At 38.2% G+C, this 18,027-nt stretch overlaps 12 protein-coding genes across 12 annotated transcripts in view; 6 read left to right on the top strand and 6 right to left on the bottom strand.

Annotated features, from left to right (window-relative positions):
* comm3 overlaps positions 1–5,118 on the bottom strand; it is a 40,156-nt gene extending 35,038 nt beyond the window's left edge. Inside the window, exon 1 of the mRNA XM_017071215.4 lies at positions 4,459–5,118. Within this exon, the coding sequence (XP_016926704.4) occupies positions 4,459–4,864 (406 nt within the window). The 5' untranslated portion in view covers positions 4,865–5,118. The remainder of the gene's footprint in view (positions 1–4,458) is intronic.
* A 799-nt stretch (positions 5,119–5,917) lies between these two features.
* LOC118877311 (uncharacterized) lies at positions 5,918–6,900 on the top strand. Its single transcript, XM_036815480.3, has 2 exons — positions 5,918–6,360; positions 6,416–6,900. The coding sequence occupies exons 1-2, from the start codon at positions 6,312–6,314 to the stop codon at positions 6,847–6,849; spliced, it is 483 nt and encodes a 160-aa protein (XP_036671375.3). The 5' UTR covers positions 5,918–6,311; the 3' UTR covers positions 6,850–6,900.
* On the bottom strand, positions 6,892–7,391 carry Eig71Ea (Ecdysone-induced gene 71Ea). Its single transcript, XM_017071197.4, has 3 exons — positions 7,358–7,391; positions 7,086–7,286; positions 6,892–7,022 (listed from the first exon to the last, which is right to left on the bottom strand). The coding sequence occupies exons 1-3, from the start codon at positions 7,389–7,391 to the stop codon at positions 6,955–6,957; spliced, it is 303 nt and encodes a 100-aa protein (XP_016926686.3). The 3' UTR covers positions 6,892–6,954.
* Positions 7,392–7,708: 317 nt separating this feature from the next.
* Positions 7,709–8,276, top strand: Eig71Eb (Ecdysone-induced gene 71Eb). The gene is made up of 3 exons (XM_036815483.3): positions 7,709–7,793; positions 7,850–8,050; positions 8,118–8,276. The coding sequence occupies exons 1-3, from the start codon at positions 7,769–7,771 to the stop codon at positions 8,189–8,191; spliced, it is 300 nt and encodes a 99-aa protein (XP_036671378.2). The 5' UTR covers positions 7,709–7,768; the 3' UTR covers positions 8,192–8,276.
* A 464-nt stretch (positions 8,277–8,740) lies between these two features.
* LOC139353173 (uncharacterized) lies at positions 8,741–9,414 on the top strand. The gene is made up of 2 exons (XM_070996619.1): positions 8,741–8,867; positions 8,947–9,414. Exons 1-2 carry the CDS (start codon positions 8,804–8,806, stop codon positions 9,198–9,200), a joined length of 318 nt encoding a protein of 105 aa, XP_070852720.1. The 5' UTR covers positions 8,741–8,803; the 3' UTR covers positions 9,201–9,414.
* A 1-nt stretch (position 9,415) lies between these two features.
* On the bottom strand, positions 9,416–10,350 carry Eig71Ec (Ecdysone-induced gene 71Ec). The gene is made up of 3 exons (XM_017082240.4): positions 10,206–10,350; positions 9,923–10,135; positions 9,416–9,857 (listed from the first exon to the last, which is right to left on the bottom strand). Exons 1-3 carry the CDS (start codon positions 10,228–10,230, stop codon positions 9,499–9,501), a joined length of 597 nt encoding a protein of 198 aa, XP_016937729.3. The 5' UTR covers positions 10,231–10,350; the 3' UTR covers positions 9,416–9,498.
* Positions 10,351–10,532: 182 nt separating this feature from the next.
* Positions 10,533–11,096, top strand: Eig71Ed (Ecdysone-induced gene 71Ed). The gene is made up of 3 exons (XM_017082241.4): positions 10,533–10,653; positions 10,713–10,913; positions 10,975–11,096. Exons 1-3 carry the CDS (start codon positions 10,620–10,622, stop codon positions 11,037–11,039), a joined length of 300 nt encoding a protein of 99 aa, XP_016937730.1. The 5' UTR covers positions 10,533–10,619; the 3' UTR covers positions 11,040–11,096.
* A 1,816-nt stretch (positions 11,097–12,912) lies between these two features.
* On the bottom strand, positions 12,913–14,026 carry Eig71Ee (Ecdysone-induced gene 71Ee). The gene is made up of 2 exons (XM_017082231.3): positions 13,912–14,026; positions 12,913–13,857 (listed from the first exon to the last, which is right to left on the bottom strand). The coding sequence occupies exons 1-2, from the start codon at positions 13,937–13,939 to the stop codon at positions 12,971–12,973; spliced, it is 915 nt and encodes a 304-aa protein (XP_016937720.3). The 5' UTR covers positions 13,940–14,026; the 3' UTR covers positions 12,913–12,970.
* Positions 14,027–14,611: 585 nt separating this feature from the next.
* Positions 14,612–15,166, bottom strand: LOC108007515 (uncharacterized). Its single transcript, XM_036815558.3, has 2 exons — positions 14,908–15,166; positions 14,612–14,764 (listed from the first exon to the last, which is right to left on the bottom strand). Exons 1-2 carry the CDS (start codon positions 15,137–15,139, stop codon positions 14,700–14,702), a joined length of 297 nt encoding a protein of 98 aa, XP_036671453.3. The 5' UTR covers positions 15,140–15,166; the 3' UTR covers positions 14,612–14,699.
* A 245-nt stretch (positions 15,167–15,411) lies between these two features.
* LOC108007539 (uncharacterized) lies at positions 15,412–16,494 on the top strand. Its single transcript, XM_070996930.1, has 3 exons — positions 15,412–15,508; positions 15,560–15,769; positions 16,391–16,494. Exons 1-3 carry the CDS (start codon positions 15,484–15,486, stop codon positions 16,492–16,494), a joined length of 339 nt encoding a protein of 112 aa, XP_070853031.1. The 5' UTR covers positions 15,412–15,483.
* Positions 16,495–16,676: 182 nt separating this feature from the next.
* Eig71Ej lies at positions 16,677–17,071 on the bottom strand. Its single transcript, XM_036815557.3, has 2 exons — positions 16,834–17,071; positions 16,677–16,765 (listed from the first exon to the last, which is right to left on the bottom strand). The coding sequence occupies exons 1-2, from the start codon at positions 17,063–17,065 to the stop codon at positions 16,701–16,703; spliced, it is 297 nt and encodes a 98-aa protein (XP_036671452.2). The 5' UTR covers positions 17,066–17,071; the 3' UTR covers positions 16,677–16,700.
* A 358-nt stretch (positions 17,072–17,429) lies between these two features.
* Positions 17,430–17,868, top strand: Eig71Ek (the record flags this gene model as incomplete). The annotated part of the gene is made up of 2 exons (XM_017071226.3): positions 17,430–17,685; positions 17,742–17,868. Coding segments are annotated over 2 exons (318 nt in total), but the record flags the coding sequence as incomplete, so codon positions are not given.
* Between the last annotated feature and the right edge of the window lie 159 nt (positions 17,869–18,027).

Genomic DNA, 18,027 nt, shown 5'->3' with positions numbered 1-18,027 from the left:
GCAGATTGATGACAAAAATTTGAGGGACTCAAGAAAATGGATGTTTGAAGTGGCCCGCGCTAATAAAAAATGTAAATTATATGCACAATTTGAGCAGAAAAATCCAATACAATAAATACAAATTAGATGAAATGTCAAGGCAAGAAGAGGGCAAGTGGATTACATGGGAACTGTTCCCTGGGGTGAACCAAAACTGACAGAGCCTATTACAATATTTATTCAAAAATGTTGAGAGTTACATCTTATATTGCCACACAATTTTACATTATAATGAACTTAATTTTTTATCGGATTTCTTAACAATTTTTAAATTTTTCTCTAAAATATAAGAACTATTCTGTTATAAAAAAATTTAATTTAAAATCATAACGTGAAAACACAGGTCTTTCTAGTACCGAAATCATTTTAAATTCTGATTCAATGTTATATATATTTTTAAATTGGACTAAATGTATTTTCTATTATAACTTGGTGTATTAAAGTCGAGTTAAGGTCCCACCCAAAAGCATTGTCATGCTCCTCACTGGCTAAAACATGGCGCAAATCCAATCCGCCTGCCCGAGTCCTGACCAAGTACAAGTTTCAAACTCACGTAGGACGTCGTGTCCCCCCTCCCCTGAGAAAGTCCTGCAAAAAGCCATCCCCACTCCCAATCCTTGATGTCTGCTGTTATCGCTGAGGGCGATATTTTCAATGCGCTGTCGGTAAAAATTACGCACTTTTAGTTGGTCGCCTCTGTCCGCCGATGTTTTCAGCGAGTTGTCTGCCGTTTTTTCGATTTTTTCCTTGCTCTTTTCCCTAGCCAAAGGCGGGACATGAATATTTTAAAGAACTCGCAGGACTCATCGCAAGATTGAGACGATGTTTTAGATGTTGGATGGCGAGCGAGGAGACGCAGGAGCCGCGCACACGCACAATGAATAATTTAAGGACCCCGAAGACAGACGGGTCCTGGCATCATCAAATAAATGCCAAATGAGCAATCAAAGTGCCATGAAAGACTAACTAAGCAGAGCCACCGACTGATGAGCAGCTGTAAAAAATGATGTACACGAATTATCGGGACAGTGGGTGGTTTTGGCTGTTGTGGGGGGTTTTCCCTGTTTTCGGTGGGTTTTCCACCAAGTGGGCGCTGTTTTGGTCCGCAAATGAAGCGCGTAAACAGCAAATAAAGTTGGGAGAAATTTTTACGCATTTTGGCTTGCATAAATAATAAAAAGTTTGTTTCGGTTCCTTAGCGCAGAGTAGAAATCTGTGTACCTACTTTTAAAGTATGTATATTTTTATAACGTGAAATTTAGAGAATAATGGTCAAGCAACCTAATCATTTGCTGAAAAAAATTTAAATTGAATTTTGTGTTAGATTTAAAATGGAGATTAAAAGGAATAATTATTTGTCCGTTTTATATCAGGATTCAAAAATATTGGATTTTTAAAACGAATAATTTTTGGGAAAGACTGTTTTATTTAATAGCTTAAGTTGATTTAAACATGTTTTTTTAATTTTATTTTTAGGATATTAGATAGAGAATAATAGTCGAAAAGGATTAATTAATAATGTTATTTTTAGCCTAATCATTTTCTGAAAAAATATTGAGGTTGCATTTTGCTTTAGATTTAAAATGGAGATGAAAATGTATAATTATTTTTACAAATGTACAAACAGTTTAAAAATACTGTAATTTCTAACCCAACAGATTTTTTCAAAACAATTTAGTTTAATCATTAAAGTTGGTATTAAACATGTTAAATTTATTGCATATTTAAGATATTATGTTAAAAATATTATTCCAGTTTTTACTCGTGGTACTTGTTCCACAAAAACTATCTTCTATTGTAACAAAGGAGTTATTCTAGTATCCTCTTGGCAAATTTGCTAAGAAATTTTAAAGTGGCCTACGCACCGAAAACAAAAGAAAATAGCTGGGAAAACTGAATTATAGATTCAACTCGGGGCGAAGAACTTGGCAGGCGCCGCTCCTCGCTGGAAGACAAAAACTTATTATACGCCCGGGCTTTTTCCCCATCAGCTGGGGCCCGTTGGGTGGGTGTGTTTTCTGGGTGGGTGGCAAGTGGGGACTGCACTCACAGCCCCATATTGTCGATACATAAGCAATTGGTATGTACAACTGCGCCTCCTGGCTTTCCGCTTTCCCCACCACTTCCCCGGCGACCCGAGAGAGAAATGCGGTTATGAATTCCTGAACAGAAAAGTCGGGGGGCAAAAGCATCGACTGCAGTCGGTTCGCACAAGAGGCTGAAGTTTTTTATTAAAACTTGTGCAGCGAAATGAGCGTCAGGCTAAATAAAATATACATATAAAAGAAAAAAAACGGAAAGTTTCATAAAACATTTGTGACTTTGCGCAATTTTTATGGCTCTCAACTTTAAGTTGCCCGTGTGGGCCAAAAGGAGAATAAGGAACAGGGGCATTTAACTAGGCAACTATTGGTCGGGGAGGTCTACAAGACCCGGGCACGTTTTGTGGCCACAGTTCGAAACGAAAGTGGAAGAATTTATTGCACTGACACACTAAGATGCTTCTTATGTTGTTATCGAAATGGGCCAAATGCGCTCAGGCGAATAAATTGAATGGACCCCACCGTGAGGTAGATAGAAAGAAATATATTGTCTAGGTTAGTGGAATATGTAGGGGGATTATTGATCTTGAGTTGGTGTGGATAATAAAGTGGATTGTATCAGACAATTTTTAAGAAATTCAACAGGGCATGAAATATTGGTATTGCTCTAACTAAACTAGAACTAACTTCCAGACAAATATTTTGTATAGCTTTCGAAAGCAACACTGATACTCTTCGCAAACGTCATCGCTTTTAATTAAACACACGTTCATTGACTTAAATGGGCGTAACAAAACCCTATTTATGTGCACTTTGAACCTCTCATCTGTGCTTACTCACAATTGGCTGAAATATCGTTTCGGTTGTTAAGTTGAAATGCCAGAGCACAAAAGCACACCAGAAATCGACAGATACTATGGCCGAAATGCAACAACTTAAGCTTTTGGCAGCCGCACAATGCACAAATCCCAGTTTCGGCTTAAATGCCAAACAAATTTTGCAACAAATTCTCCCGTTATCGAAATGACCCATTGACTGCTCTGCATTCTGGCTCACACACACTCCTGCCCATACACCAACACAGGCGCAAACAAACACTCTCGAACCCATATCGCTCTAATGAAACGCAATATCTTCGAGACAATGCTAATTGCCAACGATGCAAACAGAAGCTGCATTGAGCGCAGCATATGCAACCAAATTATCGGGCGAAATTCTAGTATCACTGCACGGAGAAAAAATATGTGAAGTTATTTAAATAGTTTTTAAAATAATAATTAAATTTTATAATGGAAAAGTATGTTATGGTTGTTCTATAATAGATATCCGAAGTTTTTAAATACTTAAATTAAAATTATGTTTAATTGTTACTGATAATACTTAGCATTTTATCTTACTATTAAAGCTTGTCCTAAAATATCAATTGTTTTAATCAAGCATTTAAAATAAGCATTTTAAAGTTTAAAATATCACACTTTTTATTGCATTTTTATTTTTTACTTTAAGTTTAAAATTTAAAAATCAAAACTTTAATCCCATATTCCAAATGAATTCATTTTTTCCGGTGGCTTTATGCGAGTGTGGCTTGTTTGTTTGTGTGTAAATGTTTGTGCAGAAGCATTCATTCCTCTGAACGTTTCGTTAACTTGGCCAAAAGCCAATTTTCGGCCAAAACGCATGCCAAATTTGCCAAAAACGGAGCGAAACGAAATAAGAGAAATAGCTAAATATTGTATGATATCGATGAGGCAGGCAATTCTGCAGAGCAACTCCCAAATACACAGAAGCCCCTTCGTGTTATTCGAAAAGTAGTTCAGCAATGGCAGTAAAGCGCATTGACAGGCCATTGAAATGCATTTTTATACCCTGTGGTTTTCGAGGGGTCAATGATGTTTTGAGACTCCTTATGGAGCGGTTCACATTGTTATGTTACTTTGTATAGAAAATATATATAAAAAAGGAATTTTCATAATAACTTAAAGGGGTTTTTCATAATTTATTATTATAATTATTATTATTTCTACAGTAATATTGTTTTATATTCATATATGACGGGTTCCATTGTAAACTTGTTGGTTCTGGACACTTTAAATATAATTTGATTTTAGCATGATTTGATTAAGCATTATATTCATTATGGCCAACGGCAGAAGAGGGTATGCAGCCTTTTCAAATTTTGAATATCCCTCCGGCTGCTCGTTTATTGTTGCCATTTATGGGATATTCGTGAAATATGACTCCAGTTATCCACTGGCAAGGGAGAACTTGCCTGACTTTGCCGCCTCCCCGGGGCCAATCAATATCTCATGGCAGCCCAAAAGTATGCAAACGAGCCCCCAAACAAAAGCTTCGCCGATAGAACTTGGACTGCACTCACCTGCAGTTGCATCGTGGGCGGTGGCACTGCCACTGCCACCCTGTTCCACCTGATTTAGGCCCTCGACGCTGGACCGCGTCTTTTTGCCACGCCAAACGCTGACGCCACAGCACTCGGCGCAGCAGCAGAAAACAAAGCCCAGGATGAGCAGGATCCAGGCGGAAACCATGAGGACTATGGTGGAGGTGGACCTGTAGCTGTAGTTCTCCTCCCCCAGCAGAACCAGAACACTCTCCGCCGTGAGATTGGCATGGGTCGCGCTGCCATTTGCATGGAAATCCAGCAATCCGGCCTCCAAGGTCGGTCCATAAAAGCCGTCGACATTGGCCAAAGCCGCGTAACTACTGCCCACCGTATGCAGATATGGTTGCACTTTGGTCACACGCACCACTGTGTAATTAGCCATGATTGCACCACTCACTCACTCAATCAATCAATCACTTTAACAGTTTATTATAAACCGAATTTGGCACGAAAACCAATATACTGAGCCGCCAAACGTGACCGTTTCTTTGGTAACCCGCCAGCAAACTGAACTAGTTGGACTATTCTGCGATTATTCCATATATTATTTATTCTGTTCCTTCGGTTTTTCGTTTTTAGATTTCGGATCTCGGTTTGGTGTGTGGAAAACAGCGACAATGGCTGGCGACTGAACCGCGGCTCGAAAAGATTGTTTTAATGCCCGCAATCTACGTTATCACATTGTGTATTTAAGCAGATAGATCGAGCGAAGTGACAGAATCTCGTCTCTTGTTTAAACAATATTGTACGCGTGTTAACGCCTGCCTGCCAGTTTTTGTTTTGTTATTTTTTTAGACAGGTCTGTTTCAGCGTATTCCTCTCGCGGATTTTTGACCGACTTTTGTTTACCAGCGAGAGCCGCAGTTATAGCGGCTCATTCTCAGCCCGATCGTCTGTGGTGGGTTTCTGCCTGGGCCCGTGGTGAAGCTCTGTTCTGGAGAATGACCAGAAGCTTTCTGCAATTCTTTCAGGAGATTCTTATAGGTCTTAAGTAATTCTATTCAATAATATTAATACAAATAAAAAAAAAGGATTTTTAAATTTATAAAATAATATAATTTATAAAGCAATTCTATCTGAAAATACATAATTATATAATATGCCTGGTACGTCCTGCATTCTTATAAAATATTATGCTTACAGAATATTTACATTCTTTGTTTTTTGACTACCCTACGAGTTTTTTAAAGTTCTTAGCTTTACCTTTTGTTTTTATTTTGATGACCCTAGTTTACGCTTTTATCACAGACTAACTGGTATAATTAATAAGACATACGAAACATTTTAATATTCGTTACTTTAGAAACAGCTTTTTATAGCCAAAAGAGTATATTTAAATATATATAGCTTACTTATAAATTTAAAAAAAATGCTGTGTAAATAATAAAGGCGAATCAACACAGGTATAAGCAATGAATTTCCACATGCCAGACGACAGTTTTACATCTTAGTTCAAATCTGAAAGATATACGATATAAAGATAGCGGAAGAATTTCAAAACGTGATTTTTTAAGCAAACATTCAGACTTATTAGCGTTCATATATAACGCCATTATATTTAAATAAGCACCTTCCTAATTATATGACACGAATTATATGAACATGAGATTGTAAACGAGTGCTTAGACTAAAAGTACATTTTTTAAAGATCGAGGTAATCGAGGCTTCGATACCACGGCTAAAATTTAAAAAAAGTATTCTAAATAAACAGTAAGGAAAAAATGCTGTTTAAATATGCAAAGCCTTAAAATAATAAATGGAGTGAATTTTAATATGCCAGCCATCAGTATTATTTTTATGTTAAGACCTGTAAGATATACAAGGAGAATATGGGATTACGTTTTCATTTAAATTTACTATGCGTTTTTCTGCTAGTGGGTAAGACAATAAAAAACTAAATGAATTTGTTAGATTTTAATGTGATATTACATAGACTTTGGACAACCAAACATAGAAAATGATGATTATGTTGATCCGGAGGAACCTCTTGATGATCACCTAACGCGGCCTAATGTGGAGTACCCTCAAAGCGATAATGAAGTTAATGAGTATTACGATGATCACTATGAAAACAATGATCACATTACAATTGGCCCAACCGATCAACCAGATCCTGAAACCGAGGCATCATCTGATATAGGTGTTCAGGAATACGATGATCATTTAACAACTGAAATTGATTTTCTTGGTGACAATGTGGATGACGAACTTGATGAACAGCATTTTCCGGAAATATTAGATGCCGATATTGAAGGTGTGCTACATAACGATCAGGAGTATGCAGATTTAGATCTCGATCCACATATTAACGAAATAGAAGATCGAATAGTGCGATATGCAATGCAAAAGTGGCGTGAAGAAATTTGAATTACTTTGCTTATGTTTTGTAAATAAAATAATTTTTAAGTTTTACTTTAATGCTCTCTTTTGTTTTTTATTTAATCATCCGTTTTTATATAACTTTTTAGTGAATCAGTTCCTCCTGCGCTCCATGCCAGCCAATTCAGCAACGTCGGCGCAGCTCATGCGTCGCTCCCAACCTAATTGAGAATATATATCTGTTAAAAACCGAGTATCTTAAAACTTTTTGAACCAGATCTTACCCAAGCAGCTCAACCTGGAGAGCTCACAACGTCCTACATTCCTCCAGCGCCAATTCCTTTGGGTCCTTTCTCTGCACTGCCTATTGAAATTGGGCAGATCGCGATCGCTTGGATTGTTTAGACGCCTCACGCAGGACTCACACCTACGGGCGATTTCATCGCAGTCCCGTTCCTGGCCAGCAACCAGGGTCAAGCACAGGACTATAAATCAGATTTGTAGATTTAATCAAAATACTTAAACAGAATTCGTCATTATTCCGACCCGAACTCACCAGCAAATACGCTTAAAAGGGCTTTAAGATGCATTGTTTTAGCTTGGGGTCTCTTAAGAGGATCTTATCAGTGGGCTCACTACAGATCTCATCGATCCGACTTGACTTTATATAAACACCTAAAACAACGAAAATTACGCAGGGCAGATGTTTTAAAACATGTGGAAGGCTTTTAAATCTGAGATAAAAGCCTTTTATAAAAAATGAAAAAGTTTCAGGAAATGTATCAAAAATAGGACACCTTTTAATACATTTGAATAGGCCGTTTCTTCTGCTTCCTGAATGTAATAATACCAGGTATTTAAAAAAACTTTAGTTTATTCCTTCAAAGCGGCTTGCACTTTATAAAAGCCCAAGTATGGATTCGTACTCAGCACAGAAGTAAAGCGAGTTTTTGGCAGCAAAGTCACCATGTCGAAGATCACTCTGTTTGTTGGTAAGGACCCGCGAAGAAAAAGTTATAATGTTAATACCTATCCAACCCGGTTTTAGCTTTCATTTGCCTTTGCGTGGTCGTTCAGGCTCAAAATGAAAGGGAAATTTGCCGGCGTGTGAATGAGAGATGTCTGTCCAGGGCCGAAAGAAATGGAAGGACCAACGATGTCTCGGACAGTTTCAACGAAAACTGTCGCCGCACCGAGAGGAACTGGCGCAACATCACCCGGTGCGAACTCGCAAGGGCCACTTGTCTTTGTAAGTGTCATAAAGTTCACTTTCATTCTAAAACTGGTTATTCATTTTAAATATTATCTTTGTACAGTGACTCTGGAACGATGTGAGTCCTTGTCCTGTGAGAATGTCAGGCGAGCTATAGATCGCCGACCTACCGAATAAGGAACCAATACCGAACTTTTTGATTTTTCAAAAACAAAGTGAAAACCATTTAACTGCGAAATAATAAACACTTTAATGCTCTTTACTTAATTTTGTACATTTATTTATTCACATTTGTAGGGAATAGTAGAGAGAAGCTCGGGATCAAAGTGGATTCAATTTAATGTTAAACCAAAATCTTTTTAAAGTATAAAACATATAGAAGGAACATTTCATTGTGGTCTTTATATATTTTAAATGTGGAAATACAGTGAAGCATTTATTTGGTGTATAAAAGGCAATTAGTAAATATGAGTAATATCGTATCAAGTATTTTAAATCTTTAAATGTTTTTTTGTACTTAATATAAATATAAAATACAACATTATGTTATTATTCCCTTTTTTTATATGTGTAACAATATTTGGTTACAAAACTAAGGCTCTATATTTTATTTTAATGATAAACCAGAATTTCGAACGAGTTTAACTACCTTTGCACATGTGTCTTCTTATTTCTCGTGTGCATTTTATATCTATGTTTATACAATTGTTCCAACGACGCACCATTTATATGAAAAGAGTGTGCACGACGCGTTTTTTTATTTATTCGAAAAAGAGACCTTGAGCTGAAATGATCCCAATAAGCTCTGCAAAGCTAAATAGCAAACTGGAAAACAGATCTCTTCAAAGTGAAGGTGAGAATGCTGTAGTTAAATTCATTATAATAAAATTAATATAATTATTAAAACAAACTTTACTATATTTAAATAAAAGGTCGATCGTGCAAGAGGGGTTGCATAAGCCTGCTGATTGGAATGGTGCTCGGAGTTTGCTTAGCCGGAATCATCTTTTACCCATCATTACCAAACGAAGACTTCCGGAATAACTCGCAGAATATATTGAAAATTATTGGACTGGAAGTGCCACGAAATGTAAGCGAGAATGCCACATCGAATTCGAAGTTAGGAGTTGCAAGCGTTTTGTCCGAAACATTGAGTATAAATAGTACCCACGAAGCTTCAAATTAAGTTAATAAAAGTAATGATAATTAAATTGAATAACTTGATATCGTTCATATTTATATTTTAACGTAAAAATCCTTTTTGATTAGATAGTTATAAAATGTAATCTGCTTCTAAAAGAAAAAGGATTTATAATTACTAATTCCTGTAATCGATATGAAAACTATTTATCATATGAATTAAAAGACAGATCCGTCAAAATAAAACATTTTTTTTAGAGAGCATTGAAATGTTTATTGGGGTTAAGTAATACACATTTTAGTTGAGTTGATTTCTAGCGAGGCAAGGAAAGTCCTATAGTGGTTTACTCTTCAGAAGGTCGAACAGTGGTAGTACGACGAGGAGAAGGAGTTCTAGTTGTCCTACGAGTGGTAGTTCGGCGAGAAGAAGGAGTTCTGGTTGTTGGGGTCCTACGGGTGGTAGTTCGGCGAGAAGATGGAGTTCTAGTTGTTCGTGTCCTACGAGTAGTGGATCGACGATTTGAAGGGTTCCTAGTGGTTTGACCCCTACGAGTGGTAGTTCGGCCAGAAGGAGGAGTCCGAGTTTGGGGACCAGGATTCCGAGGAGTGGTCGTCCTTGGAGCCGGTGAGGGTGGACCACCTCCACCTCCAACGTTTCTTCTCACATTCTCGCAGTTTACGACGGCGCAACGCTCGAGTGTCACTATAATAGGAAATAGTAATTTAATATTAGTCTTTCACCTTAAGGACGGATAGTAAGTTACGTACATCGGCAAGAGGCCAGGGTTAATTCGCAACGGGTAACATTACGCCAGTTGGTAATACCACGGGCCTGGCGACAGTGGTTGTTGAATATGTTTGATACATCATTGTCCCTTCCCAACCTCCGTTCATTTCGTCGGCATTTTTCGTTTTCAGTACGGCAAATTTCGTTAGGCCTGGGAGTTTGAGCCTGAACAGCCACGAAGATGCAGGCGATAGCTAAAACAGGATTGCAATTGGGTTAATAATCGATATGTAATATTATTGACACGTCAACCTAGATCCTTACCAAAAAGAAGAGTAGTTTTTAGCATTTTGGTATTGCCGCTAAGAACTTGGTTGACTTCAGTGCTTAAAATCAGCTCGTACTCTCGCTTTTATAAAGTGCTAAACAGCCTTCGGAAAAAACCCATGGCAACTGTGACATAATAGCCCTTTATTAAAACCAGGAAGTGATTGTTTTCATGCCCTTTAATGAGCTCAAAAGACGACCCAGTTTATATAAATTTATTAAAAAGAGCTTATGTAAGTTTTGTAAACCTATTGTTCTACATTTATTACCTTTACTCTTTGTTATAAAACATCTGGTTTGGTAGCTGCATGCTTATGCAGAGTTTGGTGTTTATATAAAGTAGGGTTGGGGTAATCACTTCGGTAGTTAGCTAACTGATAAGTTCCCGTCAAGTGCTATCAAGACAAAATAATGCATATCAAAGCTATTTTGGCCGTATTAACTGGTATGTTTGAGTCTATAAGTGCGTCCCTAAAATACATAACTTATTTTTCTGGCTTTTAGTCCTTATTGTGACCTTGGTCGCAGGACAAAATCGGAACTGCGATGAGTTGACCAGGAGCTGTGAACGCTGCGTGGAAAGGTTGAATAACCGAAATGATCGGGACCTGCCAACCTTCAATAGTCAGTGCAGGGAAAGGACCCGAAGGAACTGGCGCTGGAGGAACGTAGGACGTTGTGAGCTCACCAGACTGAACTGCTTGGGTAAGTTTCGAAAAATTTCCCAAGTTCTATATTTTACAATGGTTACTATTCATGTCCTTAGGAGCGGATCGACGCATGAACTGTAATGACATTGCTGAGATAGCTGGCATGGACCGTGTTAACTAAATAAACTCACATATTGATAAAATGATTGATAATAAAATTCTAGAGAGCATTGAAATATCCATTTTGTTTGCTTTATATCATTTCAAAGAAACAAAAGAAGTTCGTTGTAAATTAATAGTAAAGGGGTACTTTTCTAAAATAGTGTTTCCATAGACTTCATTTCTTTCTGCTCCTTTTTAACGAAAGTTAATTTACGCCTAAACTTTTCAACTATTCAAGTTGTGGGGCTTAGGACTTTAAGTCCTGATTTCATGACTTACAATTCCAGCTGAGCCTCCGCCCATTCGTTACTTGAAGCCGCAAATCCAGTTCACAAATTAGAAGCCACAGTAACCAGCCAAACAAACCGCAGAGGCCCCTCTTCTCGGAGCCCCTTCCTCTGGACTTTTGAATAAAGCCGCAGCCAAAACACAAAAACCAAAACGCCCACCCAAAAAAGAGACAGGGCGAAGCCAAACAAGTGACGTCTTTTGTCCGATGGCCAGTGTCCAAGCTCTGGGATCTTTCCTCTGTTGCATTTTTGAATTTCAACTTGGTCTGCGTGAAAATTTACTTGCTCAGATTCAATTCAAAAGCGATTATCACCACTTAGCTGTCAGCGACACGACGCCAAACTCCGGGCCAAAAAACCGACAACGAAACGGAGACCCATACTCCACAGCCCAGTCCAAGTCCAAGTCCAAAATGTTTCCAAGTCCAAGACCAAGTCCGAGTGCAAACGCCAATATCGCTGGCCAGGCACTTTGGGGCTCTTGACAAAGGGCATGGTTGAATGTGAGTGTCTACATGTGTTCCTACTCCGTTGGCTCAAATAAAATTTACACTTAAAAGTGGCGCTAAAGTCAAGTGCAATGCATTCCGTATACCCCATCTCTGGGTGCCGAGTCCCGAACCCTCCTCTAACCGCTTTTTGGGACGTCAGCTGGTCAGACATGTCCAAAGTGGAAGCGAAAGGATAGGAAAGACGTTTTCAAATGGCAGGGGAGAGGCGACGGGTGCGGCAAATGTGGTCAAGAGTTTTATAAAGTTCATCATCATGACCTGGTCTAAGCATTTTTCAAGTGCAGCGCCAAAAAGATTTTCAATTTTCAAATATTATATAAGCAGTTGGCACAGGCTGAGTGGAAAAATCATCACCACCTATGCCCTTACTTTTGGACTGGTCTATTCGCTATCCAAGAAAATACTTAAATATACAGATATTATTCATTTCAATTTAACATCTTATAAATAAATGATTTTTCTTTTCTTTTCTTAAGTATTACATTACAATAATACCAAAAATGATACATTAATGTAGTGTGATGAAAGACAGGGATGGTACTTGAGTAAGGACTATATTGTTGAATTTTTGTTTTTTTTTAGAAGTCTTTAGTTTGTTTCTCCTTTAGTCAATTTAAGTTCTTAAAATTTTGTAGTAAAGATTATATATGTGGGAACGCTTTAATATGTCCACTTCTTTATAAGGGTATCTGAACATCGTTTAGCTTTAGCTAGTCCAATCGCTTCTCTGCACATTCATAAAGTACATAATCATGTTCATGACGTGAACTGAAGTGGGTGTCGAGTGCGAGTTCTGGGGTCGGGGCATCTGGACCGATAGCTGGTAAGGGTAAAAGCTTAAACCGCTACAAGTATTTAAAAAGCACTTCATACGAACACACGCGCGTTCACACAGTTTATATTAAAAGCATATTGAGAAGCCATGCTTTGCTAAGTTTCATTAAATCAACATAACAGAAAATTCATCCTGGGCTTCAGTAAACTTAAGAACCATTAAATGCATCACAATAAGGTTTCTAAATGCATTTGGTCAGATTAAGATGTTCTTTAAAAATCTGTGCTTTTTAATGACTTTGAAAATACTTGCAAATCAAATAAATGCAAAACAATTTATTTTATTAGTCAACAATATAAAAGTAATTTTTCTTTCAACAGCTTTGGCTCTGTAGGATGCATTCGTCAAGCAGTAATTGTATTTTGTCCTGGATTATACGAAGATCTTCGCTTAGCTCCTCTTTGGGTGGACATTCATTAGGACAGCCACATTCCTTTCCTCCTCTATTGGGGATGACTGGACCTGGTCCAAAGTGTCCGGGAATATTGGGAATGGGAATTTTAGGACCGCCTGGGTTTCTGCCTGGTGGGTTTCCTGAACCACATCCACAGGGTTTTCGAGTATTGGTTGATGGGGTTGTCCTTATGGGACCGCCAGGATTCCATCCAGGTGGGTGTCTCGGGTTACATCCGCAGGGTTCCTTGGTGATCCTTGGAGGGGATGTCTGTATGGGACCGCCGGGATTCCATCCTGGTGGGTGACTTGACTTACATCCACTGGGTTTCTCGGTGGTCGTTGGTGTAGTAGTAGTCTTCTCTGTGCAAGGTGGATTGGTGGATTCAGTAATCGGTTCAGTAGTAATCTCAGAGCAAGGAGGAGTAGTTTTTTCAGTGCAAGGTAGTTTGGTCGGTTCAGTACACGATTTGTGGGTAGTCTTATCATTGCAAGGTGGATTGGTCGGTTCGGTACACGTTCTGTGAGTAGTATGTTCTCTTGGAGGAACTGGGATGCTCCTAGTGGTCCTATGGTGTTTCCTGGTGTGCCGCTTAATACGTCTTGTTACACGATGCCTAGGCCTTAGTGTGACACGTTTCCTAGTGGTTCTTACTAGTCCTGGTCCACTTCTATGAGGTTCCTTATGAGTTGACTTTTGATGCTCCTTTCGGGCTCCTTCTTTGCGGGGCTCTAGCCCCAGGGCACGCTCAATTACCTCCAAAGAGGCTTCACTGTGCTCCACATATTGCAGCAGAACGAAGCTCACTGTGAAAATACCACTTTAGTTAAATTTTAAACAACATCTATAACTTCACCTACCCAGTAAACAGATAAGAGTTAGTTTCATGTTGGAACCTCTAAGAGAAGTTCTGGGAAACTGTGTGCATCCTTAGCTCCAACCAGAACTTTTATAGCACTCACACTAGACCAGCTTCAGTAACTTTGCAATTGTGTAAATGATTTAAGATACATTTTAATTATAGAATTGAACTCAGGTCGCATTCAATTTTAGGACAAGTAAATAGGCAACTTATTAATAAGCGCCACTCTGTTTGCCCTTGTCGTGGAAAATTTCTCCCAAGTTCAGATCCCCAGATGAACTCCCGTCTGGCGTCTGAGCCAAAAACATTGACTGTAATCTCAGACCGCCGAGTAATAAATTCCCATTTTTTATGGCATCAAGAAAATCAAAACAATTTCGTTTGAAAAATTATGTTTTGGTAAAAGTGGGGGGGAGTTTTGAGGAACTGCCAGACGAGATGACGGGATGCATCAAGTGTAAGACAGGCATGACGATGTGCTGTGCGTGCCTGGCTCAACTCATCGCGATGCTGGTCTGGACCCGTCTTTACGATAATGCCCCGTACGTGGAAGATGCACTCGGGAACGGCGACTGTTGATTCCTGGAAGGGCTTCGAGCTGAGGACCCAGAAAAATTGAAGGCCAAGACCACGACCGAGACAAGAACATATCGCTTTATTGGCCGGGCAGACAAGCCAGAGAAACCAACTCAAATCTCTTCGCAACTGTGCATTTATTTGGACAAAATCACTTTTAATATTTTAGCTGGGTTCGTTCGGATAATCATATTGCTTGTGGGCATTCCTCTAAGTTCGCCTGGGCATGCCGGCAAGTTCGGCTATAACTAGACAATCCATTTTCCTCTTGTGAGCTGGAAATGTGGGAGGTACGAATTAATATTAAAAAAAATTATTTTAAAAATATTAGTTATTGATCAATTGCTTAACTGTGAAAGTATTCAAATACTTACAACTAAATAAAACTGACTGTGATTATTTATAATTTTAAGCTTACCTCCACAAGCTATGACTTGAAGGTCACATCGGGTCTGGTTTCTCCAAATGTATCTGCCGCGGACTTTCTCGCGGCATCCATTGTTCATGTACTCCACGTCGTTAATGGGATTATTCAGTCTTCGGATGCAAGAATCGCAGGTTTCCCTTAGCGTCCGACAGTCAGGAGCTTGCCCATTAACAAACCCAGAGCCGAGAATCAAGAGTGCACAGAAGATAATTGTAATTCGCATTTTGAAGATAGGTACACGTAAATAAACGGTAGGTTGCCCTTTGATTTAAATTAAATCAAAGTCTAGCCTTATATAAGTGGAAAAACAAGGAAGTAGCCTGTCCCAGATGAGATCACACCTGGTTTTTAAAGATAAAGGAACAGATCTGTGCCCATTACAACTCTTTAGCTACAGATACTATGAACTATTGTAACTGGATTGTAATGAAAAAAGGGCCTTTCAGATCTGTTGGGGAATAATTTCAGATTTCTGACTCCTTACTTCATTTTTAGGGTATAAATACGAAGGAGATTAATTCGAATCTGTCAGAATAGTTTTCAAGTCCCATCTAAAAAGCTACTGCAATGTCAAAATTAGTGCTCGCGTTGGGTAAGTTAGTTAATAAAGGCATTAGGTTAGTATCTAATTCCACTCATTTAGCTTTCTGCTGCATTTTGGTGGCCCAGATCCTGGCTCAGGATGCTTCGGGTCGCCGTTTCTGCGATCGGTTGTTCGACGATTGTCGTCGCGAGCAGTCCACCGTGGGAACTGAGGACGATACCGTTGGGTTCTTCAACGCCTATTGCGGGCGACACGACCGGAACTGGAGGAAGATAACCCGATGTGAACTGGTCCGAGCCTCGTGCATATGTAAGCTAGTTTTTATGACTTTAATAAGTTTATTTGTATCAATTGCTTTATTTCCCAGTGACAATGATTCGCTGTGATAATGTCTCCTGCAAAAATGTGGCCGACAGCCTGCGACCTTAATTAACGAAGTCATTCTGATATCTTTCAAAACCAATCAAGATTATTGTCATCCAAAATCGATATAAAGATTTCTTGAATTTCAATTGTACCAAGTGTTTTTTAAATTGTAAAACGATCTTTACTCTCTGAAAACTGTAAATATTTATTTAGCAGTAATAGTTATATCCGTTACTCGTAGAGTAAAAGGGTATACTAGATTCGTCGGAAATTATGTAACAAGCAGAAGGAAGCGTTTCCGACCCCATAAAGTATATACGAGTATATTCTCGATCAGGATCACTAGCCGAGTCGATCTAGTCATGTCCGTATACTTCATGAAATGTATGTATTGATAGTGAATCAAAATTAGGAAAGCAAGACGATACCTGTCCGTTTTTTAATGAATTTTGTCAACGTTCGGATTCTGACCAGACCTCAACCGATGTGATCTTCTCCGAATAGCCTGTTTAAGTGGGAATACAGGAATGTTCTGTAACACCTGGAATAAATTTTATTTTTCAGCTACTGTACGAGATTGTGAAAGTCCGACTTGTAAAGTAGTCAGTTTGATATTAAACATGTGCTATAAATTACGATGTTACTTTCAACTATTGACATTTTCCTAGAAATTATAGAGATTATAGAAATTTAGAGACGGGATAAGTTCACAGACAATATTTTATTGTGTGTCAAAAATAAAGAATATTTATTTTTATATAGTATGGATTTAAAATTTATATTCCTGGAAAGGTTAAAAAGAAAATTGGTAAAATTAACAATTTTCAATCAATTAAGGATATTAATGTTCATTCATTAATATTTGCTTGTCAATCTAACGTATCCTTCTCATTCCAGTTAACCTAGCCACATTTTCGCAGTCCAGTCTGTTCTCATGATCTGTAACATACATAAGCAACATTACATTAATTATTTTTTACTTTTTAAATTGTGTAAAGAGATCTTACTTTCGCACGCAAAAATTTGCATTTCGCAACGTCTGACATCCCGCCAAATCCAACGTTCCCTGACTTTTTCTCTACAATCTCTATTTATGAACTCCAGATTGTTAATGGGATCCACTAAACGCCGAGTACAAGGACGACAATTTTCTCGAAGCCTGCTGCAATTTAGACGCTGAGCCTTAATTGACAAGCAGCAAAGGATTATAATTAAGGAAAAAATGCAAACGCTTTTCATTTTTAGTTCAGCTGATGAACATCAACTGATTTTTGGTGGGTAATGAAGTGGTTTTATACACAGTAAACTAGACAGAAAACACTTGGAAATAACTGTGTAAAACAAAGACATTATTTTATTGAAATCAGGGCAAGGATAGCCCTTGAGAGCATTATATTTTCTCATAATAGGATCGAAAACCAGGTTAACAAAAGGCCACCTGAATAAAAATAGATCTCATATAGATAGACCATTTTAAGGAAAGGTGTGCCTTTTGCCATTTTGCTCATATAAATACAACTCCACAGATAGTTCGCCATCAGTTTGCTAAGATCACATTGAATAAAATGTGGAAAATCTCGCTCCTCTTAGGTGGGATTGATATTTTGTCACCAATTCTTTGGTATCCTTAACTCATAAAAAAACTGTGGCAGTCCTTTGTGTTCTGCACTTGTCTTATATTCAAGCTCAATCGAATCGTGAATACTGTGAGGATGTATACAAAGATTGTCAACGATTTACTCCTAGAATAGGCCGATTTGATGAGACTATAGATTCCTTTAATCGATATTGTCGTCGGGAGCGTCTAGGAAGATGGAATAATGTATCTCGATGTGAAATGGAAAAGGCCACCTGCCTTTGTGAGTTATCTTTCAGCCTCTCTTTATATTCCTTATAATTAAATTTAATATTTCAGTAATCTTACGTCGCTGTGATGACATGTCTTGCAATAATATTGCCGAAGTCTTGGAATTGTAAATAAGATTAAATAAAAAAAACTTATTGGCACTGCAGTATATTGTTTTAATTAACAGCAGATACTAACAAAGGCTTAAGCAAGTAAGTCTTTTGTAATAAACATATGGTCTTAATTATTCAGAAAGCCGTTTATTACAAGAGAATAGCGACATAATACAAAAGAATTTGAGGGTCGTTTTACTATATATAAGCCGTAAAAAGTAATGTTACCTTTTTAGTTAAAC

Source organism: Drosophila suzukii, chromosome 3 (assembly GCF_043229965.1).
Source record: "Drosophila suzukii chromosome 3, CBGP_Dsuzu_IsoJpt1.0, whole genome shotgun sequence".
Lineage (NCBI taxonomy): Eukaryota > Metazoa > Arthropoda > Insecta > Diptera > Drosophilidae > Drosophila > Drosophila suzukii.
The sequence above is the reverse complement of the archived record's forward strand: the minus strand, read 5'-3'. Positions and strand labels throughout refer to the sequence as shown.